General features: G+C 45.2%; 1 protein-coding gene across 2 annotated transcripts in view; it reads right to left on the bottom strand.

Moving 5' to 3' along the window:
* Positions 1–15,759, bottom strand: part of frmd4a (FERM domain containing 4A) — a 127,958-nt gene that overhangs the window by 89,376 nt on the left and 22,823 nt on the right. The window contains exon 1 of one of the 2 annotated variants that reach the window (XM_074633229.1): positions 14,815–15,210. The exons of the other annotated variant lie outside the window; for it this stretch is intronic. Coding sequence (XP_074489330.1) covers positions 14,815–14,847 — 33 coding nt within the window. The 5' untranslated portion in view covers positions 14,848–15,210. Of the gene's footprint in view, positions 1–14,814; positions 15,211–15,759 lie in introns of those variants that run through there. 2 annotated transcript variants of the gene reach the window in all.

Raw genomic sequence — 15,759 nt, 5'->3', positions numbered from 1 at the left:
AGAGGATGCACCTGTGCACACCGTTCACACAAACACACACACACACTCATACTTGCATTTCCTTGTTCTTCTAATGAGCCAACATGACCTACTCATTCTATAACCCATAACACACATGCATGTCGGCTTCTCCCAGGAGTGCAGTAACCCAAGCCAGACTGTGCCAGCTCCTCCTCTTGCTGCAGGCACGGGACTAAGCTGCTAGTTACTGTACAGATGGGCCCCACACCTCTGACAGACAGGTGCACCGCTGCTATGCCAACCAATGCCCAACGCTGGTCAAATGACTCAGGCAGATTGTCTTTGTTAATGTGCAGAGGAGGAGGAGGAGGAGGAGGAGGAAGAGGAGGAGGAGGAGGAGGAGGAGAGCCCTTGGGGTTCAGGGAAAGACAGGCGTAATTTGAGGAGATCATCTCCACCTCCTGGTATTCCTCCAGGCCATCCCTCTCATTATTGTGGAGGTAAAATGTAAAATCACAGCAATGCAGTTTGTGTCTGTGTGGTTTTACATAGAGTAGTTTAAAGTAGTGATGGTCAGCTACTACTCTGCATGTTTTAAAACATTTATTCCACATATCTCAAATGGATGGTATCCCAGAAGGAGCCAGTGAGGGAGTGGGCTGACAGAGGGGAACCAGACTGACCCCCCCTGAGGCTCTACAGCCTCCCCTGCTAGACGGACCAGTCACCTCCCACCCTTCTCTTGCCTTTGTCCTTGCTACACCTCCTCACCTCCACAGCAGTCAGGAAAAAAAAAAAGATGTGCTGTGACAGGCGGGGCCGTGATCAGTCCCGGGTTTCACTCCGAGCCGAGGTCCTGTCCCTTGGTATTTACCACTTATTTACATTCAGCTCGCATCATCGCCATGGGAACAGGGGAGCAGCTGAAGCTACGAGAGACGGGAATAGGAGAGGGAGGCAGGAAAGAGCTGAAGATAGGGCACATGAAAAATTAAGGACTGCGGGGGGGGGAGGGAGGATTTATTGGGGTAATAGCCCCTCCAGTAGACAGCAGGGGTAATGGGACGGCCACTCGGTCACTGACAAAACTCATTATTAATCAGCCTTTAACATATGCTTCCCTCCTTCAGTCTCTTTGTCCCTCGCTGTCCTCCCTTTGCTCCTTCTTGTCGTTTTCTCTCTCTTGATTTCACTTGCTTTCCCTGCTCTTTGTCTCTCGCCCGCTCATTGTCCCCCCCTCTTGGACAGCAGGAGGAGCAGGATGAGGTCATTAATTATACACATAACCCTTCCCTGGTCACCTCACACACACAAACACACACATACACTCTCCTCCTTCCCCACCTGGTCCCCTCCACCAGCCCTGAGAAAGCTGTGATGACGGATGAGAGAGGAACTGTGGAGTCGTCCAATAAAGCTCTGTGTTTACTGGGGCCAAACGGCCAACACACACACACACACACACACACACACACACACACACACACACACACACACACACACACACACACACAAACAGCAGAGCGGCCGACCACTGCTCATTAGAGCTGAAGGTCTCCGCTTATTGGCTCCATACATCAGACAGGACATAGCGAGGAGGAAGGCCGGTTGCTTCTGACAGCAATCTTAAGCAAAGTCAGGAGTTTTTCTTCACCAGCGCTGACCTTCTCAATGCTCACTCACTGCTGTGGAGAAAATCTTCCAACCTACACTTTGCTGAAGGAGCTTACAGGAAGAAGTACGGACACCACTTCAAACACGGGGCCAAGAGGGCCTGCTCTTCTTCAGTGGATGCAACTCAACTGGACCACCAAGTGCTCATGATTTAAGGAAGCCTTCGGCCAGGCAAGGGGAATCCCATCACACAGCGCGCTCTGGTGGTCAGAGTATGAAGCGCAGCACGCTGGTGAGAAGCTCTGGGTGTGGATGAGATAACAGAAGCGGCACATGAAAAGGGACTTTAGAGGGACTGAAACACATGAACAAGTCTTTAAAGAGGCCAAGACTTCCACTGAAGCCAAATAACACCCGGGTACATGTGCAGCGATACAGCAACAGCCTCATAAAATGGCATCATATTGAAAAAATCAGACATTAATAAACAGGAACAGCAGATCCAAGCTCACATAGAGACACAACAGGATAGCTGCAACACACAGAATTGGATCAGTGCCTATGAGAAGCTTTTGTCTCACCAGAAACTAGATTTACAAAGGTGTTTTTCTGCACCACTATTTTGTATTCAAGACAATCATAAAAAAATAATTACCCAACATCCCACTGCACCCATCAGGACCTGCAGGACGACATTCCACGTGAGAATGGCGGCGTGCTAAATGAAAGGAGTCGGCTTCCTCTTTATGATCTACTGTATATTTATGGATTATTAAGCGTTTCCTTCCTTTTGTTAGAGCCATGCACAAGTGTCGACATGTCGCTTAAAATACGTCCTGTGTGGGAAAAACTAGTTTAAGTGTCTGATGTTGACAACTGTTTCAAGGATTGTATATGTGAGAGTTGTTCACACGTCAGGCATAGCTCCTTTCCTACGTTGTTGACATGCTCACCGAATACACACCGGACAGATCCCTTAGATTTGATTTGATCAGCAAGAAATATATTCACTTTTCCAGAATCCCAACGTGCGATCGATGCAATGCATGCCATTGTTGTAGTATGAGTTAAATGTGTTGACATGCATGACTGAAACTCCAACAAATCAAACAGGAAGCGTAGGTTGGATCCAGTCATTTCCCAAGCTGTATTCTTAAAATCAGGTATGCCAGACAACTTGCAAAAGTGCATGTACAAACAGAGAGTACACAGCAAATAACAACAGCTGTTGCCGAAAACCAGACACATCCACATACAAACACCTCTAGACACGTATTAATGGCCTTAGCCGCAATGGCAGATGCTCACATCTGTTCAGAGTAAAACAAACACATGTACATGCACACATGCAAACACACACACAGGGGTGAATCTGACACACGTCACATTTAATTGTTCTAACAAGCGGTAATGAGAGCATCGGGGGTCAGCGAGACACTTAGGATGATGTAAGTATTCCTTGGAGGGCGGATGAGCATCAATCTGGCAACCTTGATTTCATATTTGGGTTTAATTCAGCGTAATGGCAGCTGTCCACACATGGGAGAAGGGTGGTAATGGAATACCTGGCAACCGCTGCAGAGAAACAGATCTGGCAGGAAGGGTCCAATAAAACACAAAGTTGCGGCTGTCCCGAATACCATGTTTTGGGCTTTGAAGCTTTGGTGAGAAATATTCGAAGGTATTTGAAGCTTTGGGACAGTGACGCTGCCGCACTACACGCAGCATTACACACAACAAACAGATATCCATCTGAGAAAAACAAATAATAATTAATGTTGAATATGAATAATGTTGTGGGATTATTCTTTTTTCCTGACATATTTCATGATTTGTACATTATTATTACATACTTGTATGTAAAAAAAAATAAAAACAGGAGGTCGATTACCATGGCAACGGTTGAAGCTTCAAAGCTTCAAAGCATTTGGGTCAGCCCTACATAAAGTGCACTCACAAATCAATGGTTTGATTCCACACACCAGTTGAAGTATACTTAGTTAAATGGCCCCCCAATATGTGTACCCAAACACGCACACACTCTTTTTGCAAGCAATCCCTCAGTATGGTTCTATTTCAGCAAGACATATTTATTAAAAGCATGTTCTCACTGCTGTTTTTTCACTCTGAGAGGCACCAATAAGATCACTAAAGCCAGATGGGATTGGTAAACTGCTTTTGGTGTCAAGTACTACAGCTTCTGAAAATCAAGTGCCTTATCCATCCATCCATCCATCCAGCTCTGAACCTGCCGGCTCCAGCCTTATTGCTGGGAGGCAGACATCAATAAGGCTGTCTAGTGGCAGCATACTGTACGGGTGCATACGTCTAGAGCTGTGCATGTGGATGTTATGGAGCATGCAAATCGACCAGTGTGCATGCATGTGTTTGTGGATGTGCCCTGTTTGTGTGTACATCTGTATATGTATGCACGAGGGAACGCGTTCAATGTCTTTGTCTCCTTGAGCAGTCGCGTATGTAAATCATGAATTAGACATTAGCGCGCTGGAGCGTAAAAAGTGCAAATCTGTGCATGCTGTGTGCACTTTAAACTGAAATGACTAAAGAATGAAAAAAAGGAGGACGGATGCTATTCTACTGAACAAGAAAGAAAAGAAAATTGTAGTATAAGAGCTGTAAAATGGTCTGTCACGAAATGTTCCATCACTTTGTCTTCTATTATCCTCAAGAACTGAATAAATATTCTACTACTAATACTGCTTTTATGCTCCCTGAGAGAGCCTCTGTTTGAAACAAAAATAGCAGCATTAGTATTTTTGGCTGGACCGCAGAAGGCCTGACTGACAGTGATGAAGTTACGCGATTGGTCGGCCGAGTGTTGGAGTTTCCTCATTGGCCGTTTGTTTTTCAAAATGAAAAAAAGGCGGGAACAGTCTCTTATGCAAATAAACCCGTCCAGCGCGACGCGTCCGGCTCACGAAACTTGCACCAAGCTGTGAAATTAGCCGATCTAGTTCTAAAATGAAACGAGATTCGGCAGTAGCATAGCCTATTTCTCGCTTAAATTGTTTTCAGAAGTAGATTTTGGTGGATTGTTTAGACGGAATAACAGAAAGTTTACGAACAGGCCGCCGTGTTGTTTCCTGGGACCAATCAGGTGCATTCAACGATAAGGCTGCTTGAGTGGAGCAGTGCGTCCCCTAGTGTCCTCGACGGACCTGGTGGACATGTACCACTGACTATTTGTGTAACAATTTAGCCACAAAATCCCAGACTGACCATACACGGTCCAGCCATATCCTCCGTTTTGACCGAGTCTTGTTTCTTTTCTTTTGTGTTTGTTCTCTTTTGTCCCTCTGCGCTGCACTTTTTTGTTGCTAATAACTCCCTGTGTTGTCCTGGGGAGGGTGCAGACCTCCGATACACGCCGGTCTTTTCATCTGCCACTTAGGAGCTTCACCAGGAGGCAGGCAACACATGGAGGTTCCATGTGATCACCGACTAAATGGGCATCCCAGCCAACCAGCAGTAGCTATCAGTGCAGTTACAAAGAGATGATCCTTTGTGGCTTGCTATCTGCTATACTTTGCCAATTACGCTCAAAAGGGCCGTTAGCCAGAAACACAGCAGCCAGGGATTGAACCTGAGTCCCTGCAGTGGTGGGGGAGTGATTTTCCTCGGCACTCCCCGGCGCTTCAGGCTGCATTTGTATTTGTAATAGAGCCAGTATCCCTCAGTGCATGTGAATAGGTCAGAGCTGGACCAGAACTGCTGCAGGAGACCAACTGTGAGCATTAAATGTTGTTTTGTGGTGTGTTTTTCTGTTGATATGGATGTATTTAACTGTCTATCCTCTCTCATTTCTACAACAACACACCTCTCTCCCCTCAGGACAGTGTTGACACCGCTCCAGCTCTCTGTCAGCCAATCATATTTCAGGAGCGCTGCTAGTGACCGCTGCAAGTTTCCTCTCTGCTCATGTAAAGAGGTCAAAGTTCAGAGCCCAGGGGAGGATGTATAGAGAGAGGTGGAGGTATAGGGTGGAGAAACGGACTAGAAATGGTGGGTCTCTGTCGGGGTTGAGGTGAAAATGGCGCAATAAAGAGTGGAGGAAACGCTCTAAATGCATGTGACTGGAGAAGATAAGAGAATAATAGGGTGAGGGGGAGAGAAAGACGACACTCCTATTTCCTGTGTGAGTGTTTGTGTATGCGTAAAATTGTCTGTGCTATGTAGATCTCCTGATAGGGTGATGTATGATACCTGTTCAATGCAGGGTCACCCTTTGTCGCAGGGGTGACACTACCAATCCTCTGCTCGTTCATCAAAGGTGTGTGTGTATGTGTGTGTGTGTGTGTGCGCACGCTGGCGATTACATACCAATATAGGAAAGTGTAATTGCCATTCGGATTCTCCGAGGGCTAAAAGCAGCCCAGGGAAAGCTCTCTCTTGGGACTATCCATTCTATGCAATTACACAGATAGTAGAGTCAATATACATAATAGGACTGCTAGAGGCTCTTTAATCTAAAGTGCATGGTTTTAACACTGACACACAAACACAAGTGCATTTAATTGAAGCGTGGTGTTACAGTGAATTTCTCATTACGATACTTCTGTGTCTCGCTGCGTCTTCTAACTATCTTCATGGACACTCGACTAATTTTCCCTCCCATCTTTCAATTGCCTTTCTTGGAAATAATTTTTTAAAAAACGCCTGTCGACTGATGGCAGCCAATGAAGTGGAAAATCTGCACCCCCGTGTTTCCATGACAACACCTAACATTAAGTGCATCACTGGTTTGCTCCTCTGGTTGCTCAATTGCGCTCTGATTGATCTCATCGTCCGCGCCTCTTCAAGGGGACAAGAGAACATTTGACATGCTTGACACAGCAGGGCACGCTCACACGCAGACACACACACACATGATCAGAGATGGCGTACGGCCGACATGCAGTGCCACATCTTCAAATGGGGAAAAGAGAGGATAAGCTTCAAACAGTGGACTGTGGGAGGATCTCTGTCTCTCTACATGGCATCCCACTGATCTCATCTTACACGGTAAAGCAACAGTTCTGCCTCTCTTTATCTTTATCTGCCTCCCTGTGTGCCATGAATGCACAGATTTATGTCCCAATGGACGTGTAAGTCTGATGTTGGGATTAACATTCTCTCTTAACACTGTATGAAAAGGTCAGGAGCTAATAAAGCTATTAAAGAGTATTTGCTATAATTAGCTTTATAATAGTCTGGCCGCTTAGCAACATGAGCTCAGGCACATCAAAAAAGTTTGAGCAAAGCTGTGAGATTATGTTAAGGTTTGTTTTCATCATTTGCTACAGAATTTGTTTACTCCAAACCGCCGCGCACACATACAAACACGCACACACCTTGTCTATCCATCCATTATCTGTAACCAATTATCCTATTCAGGGTCGCGGGGGGAGCTGGAGCCGATCCCAGCTGACATTGGGCAAAGGCGGGGTACACCCTGGACAGGTCGCCAGGGCTGACACATTGAGACAGACAACCATTCACACCTATGTATGTGATAAATGTAATGTACTTGATTTCGGACCCCAGGAAGACTAGCTGGTGCCATTGGTATCAGCTAATGGGGATACTTTTTTAAAATAAATAATTAAATAAATAAATAACTTAACACTAACTCGGTTTGGTTTTGTCAGTCTGTTTTTTTTATTTTGTTTTTATTATTATTATTATTATTATTATTAAACCATCATGCACACATACAAACACGCGCACACCTTGTCTATCATTGTTTTTTTTTGTTTTATATTTATTTATTATTATTATTAATATTATTATTATTATTATTATTAGGGGATTATCTCATTCAATTATCAAAAAAACAAATAATCAATGCATCCCTATTTCCCCTATATCCTAGTTTTTAGATACATAATATCTGGAAAAAGTATGATTTCTTCCCAAATGGGACAGGTGGGTTACATTTATTTTTACTTTGAATTAAATCACCGTACATACTGACTAAATATGCATCAGAAAATCTATTGTTGCACTGTCCCTAAAAGAGACGACCCTGACGGTGCACTTGGTAGACTAAGATGACAGCTGGGAGACGGGGCTGTACATTGTGTCTGTGTGTGTGTCTGTGTGTGTGTGTGTGTGCATGTGTCTCAAGTGGTTCCAGGCTCCAGACATCCCCCCTTTGCTGCTTACTTTGGCCTTTAAATGCTGCCAGCCAACCTGCTGTGTATTGAATGTGTGTATGTGTGTGTGTGTCTCAGAGTGGGTTGCCAAAGGCAGCCCCACCTTGTGCTGCAGATCCAAACCCCACCAGTCCTGCCTTTCTCTCCTAATTATTTTCATCCGAGCGGCGAGGTGGTCGGCTTCAGGGACGTGGGTCTGGTCACTTCCCTGTTGGCTGCTTCGTCCTCTCCTCCGTGCCACCCTGACCTTAGCCGTCCTGACAGCCGTCTGCCCGCTAATGAACCAGGTGGATGAATGGATGGATGGATGGATGGAGGGGGGGAAAGGAAGGGGCATGGGGAGGGAGGTGGAGAGACATGTGGTATCCAGGGCTTGTAGGGATTTTGGGGGGAGGGAGAATGAGTCAGTCTGATGTCAAGTGGAGTGTTTGTGATGGTTTGTATGTGATACAGTGGAGCTAAAGCATCAACACAGAAGAGGGGAAGGTGAGAAGTGTAATGGCACGCTCCCACATGGGCGTTTTTGGACGTGAGGGATCGACTCTCTTCCCAGCATTGGACGCTTGATGGGCTGCTACTAGGCACTTGGACAAACGCTTTCACACATGGGCTGCTGCTCCCAGCTTTCAAAACAGAACCAACATGGCGGCTCGTTTGGAAAACTTCTTTTTCATCCATCATTATCTGTAACCGCTTATCCTATTCATGGTCTCTGATCCCAGCTGATCCCACATTTGGCGAAAACAGGAGACAGACAACCATTCACGCTCACATTCACACCTACGAGCAATTTAGAGTCAACAATTAACTGCATGTTTTTGGACAGTTGGAGGAAACCGGAGAACCCGGAGAAAACCCACTCTAACACGGGGAGAACATACAAATTCCACACAAGCCGGGTTTGAACCTGTGACCCTCCTGCTCTGAGGCAACAGTGCTAACCACTGCACCAGTAAATGCTGCTATAGCTTAAAGTTACAGCAGAATAAGCCAACTTCCTTTTTGTATACTGTATTCGTTTGTGTAGGAGCTGGAGCGGGCAGTAGATTTAACATGGAGGTTCTGTTTCCCTATGTGTTTATCAGAATAAGCAGAGGCCAACGGCGTCTTTACTATCTAACCAACACAACGCAGACGTCCACCGGTTACAGAAGCATGGAAAGGACGGATCCTGTGGAGACGTACCATAAGTGTTGGTGTGTATGGCCATTCCTTAATGGAATAAATATGTGTTTGTGGGTGAGTGAGGGTGCATGTATGTCCAAGCCATTGGCCATTTCGGTAATGGCTCCATCTGTCATGGTCACACTGGACACACACACACACACACACACATGCATGTTGTTCACACACATGACCTGAAGAGGAAAGAGGCTGGAGACGAGAGAGGCGGTGACACTGTGCCGGAAAAAAAAGAGAGCGAGCTAGCAGACAGGAGTGAGAGAGTGATGGTGTAAAGGAGAGAGGAAGAGCAGAGGAGTCTCTCTGATTAGACTGATGGAGCATTGATGGGGTTAATCTCTTGATAACTACTCCCTATTGATCCACTAACACACAGGAGAGCGATACACACACTAACTGATTTGGGGTAGATGTGCCGTACACCAGCACACGTCCTCCAGAGGAAGTAGCTCCTTGTTCTACTGACCTATATGCATATATTTATTACGTACCACTGGGGATACCAACAGGGAACTTGATCTTTCACTTTTAGATCTGTGTGAGTGAGTCTTTGTGTTCATATATCTGAATCTGTACTTTCTCTCTCATCTTTGCCTCGGTAGGATAAGAAGCGGATAGTGCGCACGGTTAAGCAGAGAAGAGATGTGGAAATCGTGTGCAATAATGTCTATGTGAATCAGTAATGTCCTGACTGCAATACCGAACTATAACGTCCCATTAAAAAGACATAAAGAGAGGCGGTACAATAATGAAGAAGTTTATGGATGCTGAAGATAACAAATTGGCAACTTCTTTCAGATTCCCTCAGGATGACTTTGCTCACTAATATTCTGAAGGCTCTCTGTGTGTGTTGTGTTGACCTGCTTTTCTGTTGTATGTAACTACACAACGCAGACGCACAGCTCACTGATGCTTATTTTATTTCATTTTTCTGCTTCACTGCCCATTACTGTCATCCTAAATAAAGAACTAGGGAGGAAGAGTGATACAGAGAGCAAGGGAATACAATAGAAAAAGTGCTGGAGTGAGGTAGAGGAAACGGAGCTTAGAGGAGATATGAATACAACTCTTCTAAAGTCCACCAGATAGCCTACACAGCCATCTCAGCACAATTTTCCCATTTTAGTGAGCTGGGGATTAGGAGTAGTGCAGCGTTTACAGGCTATTGCTATTCTCTGTCTGCTATCTTGGGGTTGAGGTCACCTTTTGTGTATCCCTGAAGCAAGACCTGGAGGCATACTGCCCTACAAAGACAAGATTTCTTTCTTCTCCTTTTTTTGTCTTTTGACATGTGAAATATACTGAATAGAGAGGTGAAGTCTCGCCCCTTCCGGTGGTCAACGGAGAGAGACAAATCAATTTTTGATACCATTTGAATTGCGCCATGAATCACACATATGTTTGTCAATTTAAAAGATAATTTAAATATATGTCACATATGTCACCAACACTAGCCAGCTAGCTAACACATGTAACGATTTCTTGCCTGATGTGTTTCATCCAGCGACTCCTGGTGTTTTTTATCACGCATGTATTAAGAGAATTGGATGCAGCGTTGAAGGCGGGGCCCCGATCATTCCTATGAGAGTTGCTCAGTGGCGCATGAAGCCAAAATGGCTCAACTTCCAGGTGGAAAAGTACTCGGATCTTACGGCCATCTTCCGCATCCATTGGGCCCATAAAGCAGGTGCAGTAGCTACGATGCTCGGTCACACGGCTCGGTAACGGGGTCAAAGCCGTCACGCTGTCTCGCTCCAGCCTCCGTCTGGGTCTCATTCACATGAATGGAGGAAGGGAAATAACTCAGCTAGTAGTGCATTTTACAACTTTTAGGACCTAATGATTTAAGTAAGGACTATTCAAGTGTTCATAGTGGGAAGTTGATTAACCTCCAAAAAATATATATCCGCTGAGTTACAGACGTCTCTTTCCCAATGTAACTCTATGGGAAAAAGCATTTTTGGGCCCAATGGCATCACGTGATGTACACAGAAGTTGTAGTACCGCCGTTTGGCCACTATGAAAATTGGTATCAACAACCGGCACTCTTCCTGAGGGCTTGGTTGTTATCAGCCGGGAAGCAAAAGAACGAACGAGACACGTTGCTCATGTGAGTACAACTCGGTACGAAACACACAGGCATCATAGCTTCAGCGAGAGAGACGTCACTTACGCCACTTTTGGGTGTGCAGTCTTTCTTATAACGTATTTTTACAGTCTTATACTTCAACAGTTTTACAACAAACTGCGACTCTCTTGACTTGCAAAGTTATGTTTTAAATGAGCAAACATTGTGTGATTCATGGCGCAATTCAAACGGGATCAAAAAAATATTTATCTTTCGTCGTTAACTAATGAATTTGGCTCTCTATAGGGTTTTAGTTTCGTATGAGTGAAAAATCACAACCATAAAAGCTATTAATGTGGTACTGTCTAACACCACTTTTGTATCAAGGCAGAGGATAAACTTTGAAGTAATTTCTCTCAGATTTACTACAGTACAGATGCTGTTGTGCTCGTTGGCTGTGAGTATTCGCTGCTCCACTGCCACTGAGAAACACACCGACATCGCTCCGCTCCTACTTTGTTCCCCTCTTTGCTTTTCTCTTATCTGCGGCAGTTTACAAGTAAACTGAAAGATACAGGACGAAAAACTCACAAATCACAGTCGCTGTTTTTCACTAGACTCCTCCTTTTTATCTCTGAGGGTGAGAAAAAGGCCCATTAAAAGTGAGATTATGCAGTGTAAACTTTGAAGAGACTCCTGCACCGGCTCATTAGGCTGTGATTCATTCACATAAATCTACTAAAGTGACTTTGATGCCAAAACTGAGACCGACTGTGAAGCATGTGAAGCTCAATGTGGCTGATGAAGATAAATGCAAAAAGTCATTTAGTCACTGAAAGCGATTCCCACAGCTCTTGGGCGAATCTGGCCAGGGTGGCAGACAGCACAGATATAGCAGGCTTGATTCCACGCCATAACTTTGAAGCCAAGTCTATCTCCAAACAGCCCGCTAACACTCCTCTTTGGATTAGATCATGGGCCGATCTGCAAATACCAATTACAGCGCTCGCGTTAACTGCCAAAGACGCGGCGAGGGGCCGACAGACAGACAGACAGACAGGCAGGCCGGCAGGCAGGCAGGTGGGCGCACAAACAGGACGGAGAGGCGAGAAAGAGACACTCTTCGCTTAAAATGCAAAGGGAGTGTGTGGCTCATCCTCCACAGGGGAAAAGAGAAAATGGGAGTCAAATCTACAATGAAATGAGGAGAAGAAGAAGGGCGAGTTGTAAAGGTGAGGGAGGAGAGGTGAGCAGACGGGGGTACTCGTGTGTGACAACACCATCAGGTCATCCCGGTGGCTTAACTCTTTCAGCACCATCACATCTCCTCGAGGCTTGTGTGGGGGGAGTCACTATTGAGCTATATGTTAGAATATGATTAAACCAACTATTAAAATATACATTAAATAAATGTCCACATGTATAGTTGGTGGAAGGTGCATCAAGGATTTATTTTTGCTTGTATTGGTTTGTACCAGTGGTGATAAAACACGGAGGGGGAAGGGAGGGAGGAATGTATAAGAGAGAGAGCCAGGTGGCTAAATCATCTCTGTCCTCTTGGGAGAGAAGCAGCCTGAAGGGGAGGAAGGCATTACTAAAGAATACACTAAGAATATTTTATTTTAGGGTCCAAAGATGAGTCAAATTGGGGATATATTTCACAACGTTGGAGCAATGTTTGGTTGTGGTTGTAGGGATGTAAGAAAATATCGGAAATATTGAGATATGTTTTGTGATACTGTATTGATTCTCACAAACACTTTTAATCAATAGTTTACATGCAAAGACGAACTCAGTCAATACTTTGTTTAATTTGCAAAGAGCTGCGCCCTCTCAAAATAGTGCTATGATGTTGGATGTTACAGGGACTGTGATAAATGCAAATGCACTGGTCTGATTGCATAAAAAAGTAAATTTTTTAATGCTTTTTTTAACTCTGATTTTATGCATATGGTGGCATGTTCTTTAAATATCCCAATATATCGCAATATATTGAATCATAACCCCAGTATCGTGATACGCATCGTATCGCCAGATCCTTGCCAAAACACAGCCCTATGTGGTTGTATCTGCAAGAATCAGTAACAAAAAATCACTCTCCTCTCCTTTCCAAAATGCAATCATGTCTTTATAAATATTAATAACATTATCACAGCTTCAATATTACAGAGCGCTCTCCCTCTCGCACACTAACTCTCACTGTAATATATCTCAAACATGAAACCCCAGCCGGAACAAACAGGTTTTCATCTCAAATTCTCAACTGTGGGAGGGAGACACCTCTCTGGGTTCATTACTGTCCACACAATGGTGCTGGATGTCACATGCAGGCACATGGGTAGAGACAAATAACCAAGTGTGTTCTGACAGTACAGGCACACACACACACACACACACATCATGTTCTTCTTTCATTAGCTTTCTCTGTATGGCACAGGCACAGACATTCACTGTCAGACAGATGCTACACCGACCTAAAAGCTCCTGTGTTAGACAGATATCGAACACAGAAGGTCATGTATATAGGGGTGTAAGAAAATATACACGAGTATTGCGATATTATGTTCGATTCTCCAAAGCACTGTATCAATTTTGAATTAACTTCTTAAAAAGGAGGTTGTAGTGGGCTCAGTTGTAAAGATAACTCAGGAATCCGTCGGTGCCAACCGTGTCATAACTTAATGCTCCAAAGATATGCTAAATTTTGGCAAGGAAAAGCTGTCATAGCCATTTTCAAAGGGGTCCCTTGACCTCTGACCTCCAGATATGTGAATGAAAATGTGTTCTATGGGTACCCACGAGTCTCCCCTTTGCAGACATGCCCACTTTATGATAATCACATGCAGTTTGGGGCAGAAACCATGCAGTTTTTTTGCATGCAGTAAAAATGTGTTATTTTTGCCTATTCTAAAATGGTGTATTTCTGGTGTGTTCGCTTTGCTTACACAGTATCGTAATATATCGCAATACATTGAATCATTACCCCAGGATCATGATACGTATTGTATTGGCAGATTCTTGCCAAAACTCAGCCCTAATAGATACAGACAAATAACCAAGTGTGTTCTGACAGTAACACAGACACACACACATCATTTTCTTCTTTCATTAGCCTTCTCTGTAGAACACAGACATTCACTGTCTGCTACACCAACCTAAAAGCTCCCATGTTAGACAGACAGAGACACGGATATCGAACACAGAAGGTCATGTATAAGAAGAACAATAGTGAATTGCCACTTTCAGATATTCACCCAATTCACTGTACCAACTGAGCCCAGTTCCTCCCTTGCACATCCTTCTCCACTCCTCTTTTCTCCATCCTAAATCAAAAGGAGGACAGTGGTTTGTACTGATGGGAGATAGGCACCACTCTGAAACACTGAGTCATTCTTCCAAAGCAACCCCTTGTTAATCTGTGCACACACACACACACACACACACACACACACACACACACACACACACACACACACACACACACACACACACACACACACACACACACACACACAAATGCACACACACTTTTTTTGCATGCAAACTGTATGTCTGCAATGCTTAAACATGTTTATATACTATCTGAGACCTCCTGAGTCTCCCACACTCCCCCAGCATTCTGCCCATCGCCCCTAGCAACGCCGGTAGCTCGGAAACTTCTCGGCTCGACTTCTAGCATCACCACGGCGACAGCAGCACGGACTGATTCATTTCAGCCGCCCAGCAGCTTGCGAGAGGGGCATGCTATCTCCCCATATATATGCCGCTCTGGTGATGGATTCCTGTGGAGGAGACAGTAGTTGGGGATGCTCTGCGATCCCCATGGTAACCTACCCGCGTCCTCATTGGAGACAGCAGTCCCTCCATGGCTGATTCGGTCGGTTCCGGTGGGCTCGGGTCCCCTCAGCTGTGTATTATCCCAGTCCGCAAATAGATCCTGTTAGAAACGCTGTCTCATCCTCAGAGCGAACATCTCCTCTACAACGCAGCTCCCTACCCACACAGAGAGCCCAGCGCACTGACAGGCACACAGTGAGAGCACACACAGTGAGGAGCAGGAGGAGAGGCGGCAGTGCCAAAGTCCTGGTGCTTCTCCTCCTTCCGCCGACCTGTCAGTTGGTGTGTGATCTCCCCCTATAAAGCTGTGTGGGTTGAATGTGCAATGTCCACTCTCTCTCTCTCTCCTTGGCTTCTTGTTACTCCCTCCCTCGCTGTCCCCTTCTCTCTCCCTCTCCCTCACTGCCTCCAGCTACATTTGTTCCCTTCAATGTGGCAAATGATTGCAGGTCTTTTTTTTTCACGGTACAGCTCTCCTGCTAGTGCTCTCTCTCTCCTCCTCCTCTCCCTCTCCGTCTGTCCCTTCTCACCCTCCCAGCTTCCCATAATGCTTCTTTTCCCGTCCTCCTGCTCACTGTCAACTCCTTGTTCCCGCCCAAGCCCCAAGCCGGGGGGTCAGACAAAATGTACATTTATACTGTGTGTGTGTGTGTGAAAGAGACGGAGAAAGAAACCGAAAGAGATGCAGAGAAAGAGAAGAGAGGGCACACTCGGGGCCACTATTGTCCCTCCAGACAATAGTGGCTCTTAATCGCCTAGCAACCTGATCACCCTCTATTCTCTTAATAGACAAGGCGTGAGTCACAGTCTCAAACACACAGATGCACACACACCTCGTCCCTCCTTTTCCACACGTACTCGCGCTCACACGGCTACAGCTGCAGCATAAACCTGTATTCATAACATGTAACAGGTCATATTGTAGGCTGATATGTTGGTGGT

Source organism: Sebastes fasciatus, chromosome 4 (assembly GCF_043250625.1).
Source record: "Sebastes fasciatus isolate fSebFas1 chromosome 4, fSebFas1.pri, whole genome shotgun sequence".
Taxonomy (NCBI): domain Eukaryota; kingdom Metazoa; phylum Chordata; class Actinopteri; order Perciformes; family Sebastidae; genus Sebastes; species Sebastes fasciatus.
Note: the sequence above shows the minus strand (reverse complement) of the source record. Positions and strands in the feature narration are given on the sequence as shown.